At 47.3% G+C, this 1479-nt stretch overlaps 1 protein-coding gene across 1 annotated transcript; it reads right to left on the reverse strand.

The window, feature by feature from the left end:
- Positions 1-951: 951 nt before the first annotated feature.
- On the reverse strand, positions 952-1260 carry LOC145278181 (uncharacterized). The gene has a single exon (XM_080130463.1). It carries the CDS (start codon positions 1258-1260, stop codon positions 952-954), a length of 309 nt encoding a protein of 102 aa, XP_079986589.1.
- Positions 1261-1479: the final 219 nt, after the last annotated feature.

The following is a 1479-nucleotide window of genomic DNA, read 5'->3' on the forward strand; positions in this document are numbered from 1 at the left end:
TGTTTTGGGATTTTTTCATCTGGCATGCGGGAGATGTGACTTGCCCATCTCAGTTGGGTCTTTCGAATGGTAGTAGTTATGCTGGGAAGATTAGCACTTTTCAGGACCTCTGTATCAGGGACTTTGTCTTGCCATCTGATATGGAAGAGATTTCGGAGACATCTCAGGTGGAAGTGGTTCAACGTTTTTTCGTGCCTTCTGTAGGTAATCTAGGTTTCTGAACCATAGAGCAATGTGGTGAGGATAACTGCTATGTAAACCGTCAGCTTGGGGTCAATGCTGATTCCTCTCTTTTCTCAAACTTTGCTTCTGAGTCTCCCGAATGCGCTGCTTGCCTTGGCGATTCTGTTGTTGATTTCGAGATTGATCGTGGCTGTCCGAGATAGAGTGCTGCCCAGATAGGTGAAAGTCTCAACCGCTTGAAGGTTCTGTCCCTTGACTGAGATACTGTGCTCATGATACAGATTTCTGGGAGCTGGTTAGAACATAACTTCGGTCTTCTTGGGGCTAATTGTGAGGCCGAAGTTGTCACAGGCTACGGAGAATTTGTGCATCTGGTCTTGCATTTCTCGCTCGTTGCTGGCATTGAGGACACAGTCATCAGTAAAAAGAAAGTCACTCAGCACTGCTTCCTTCACCTTTGTCACATCCTGCAGTCTTCTTGGGTTAAACAGCTTTCCATCTGTTCTGAATTTAATGTTGATGCCTGGTAACTGGTCGCTGAAAGAGTCAAATAGCATTGCAGAAAACATCAAGCTGAACAGTGTAGGGGCAAGGACACAGCCTTGTTTACCTCCATTTGTTACCGGAAAAGCCTCCAATGGTTCACCATCGTCAAGGACACGCCCCATCATGCCTTCATGGAATTGACGAACTACTGTGATGAAAGTACTTTGCAACCGAATTTCTTCATTATTTTCCACAGACCATTCCGACTGCCTGTGTCAAATGCTAGTTGATAAACGTTGTGTAAAGATTTCGGTGCTGTTCGATGCCTTTCTCTTGAAGCTGAAGAGCGGCAAAGATCATGTCAGTGGTCCCCCGACCGGCGCGGAGACCACATTGACTCTCCGGCAGGAGTCCCTTTTCCAGGTGACCAAGTAAGCAGTTGAGGAGGATGCGAGCCAAGATCTTTCCTTCTATGGACAGAAGAGAGATACCTCGGTGGTTATCGCAGGATTGGCGATTTCCTTTTCGCTTATAGATGTGAACGATTGTGGCGTCCTTAAACTCTTGTGATAGTTGTCCCTTCCTCCACATGATCTGATACAATCAGGTCAGCTGGTCCCGCAAGGCTGCACCACCGGACTTGTAAAACTCAGCTGGGATGGCATCTTTAACTGGAGCTTTTCCACTGGTTGACTGCTGAATGGCTTTGCTGACTTCGCTTGATGGGGGGGTCGAGCTGTTGATTGATGGGGACTTGGGGAGAAGTTCAATTGCTATGTCATTGATGGGTCGAGGGCGACTGAGCACTTT

Source organism: Euprymna scolopes, chromosome 6 (assembly GCF_053919585.1).
Source record: "Euprymna scolopes isolate OS-2025 chromosome 6, ASM5391958v1, whole genome shotgun sequence".
Lineage (NCBI taxonomy): Eukaryota > Metazoa > Mollusca > Cephalopoda > Sepiida > Sepiolidae > Euprymna > Euprymna scolopes.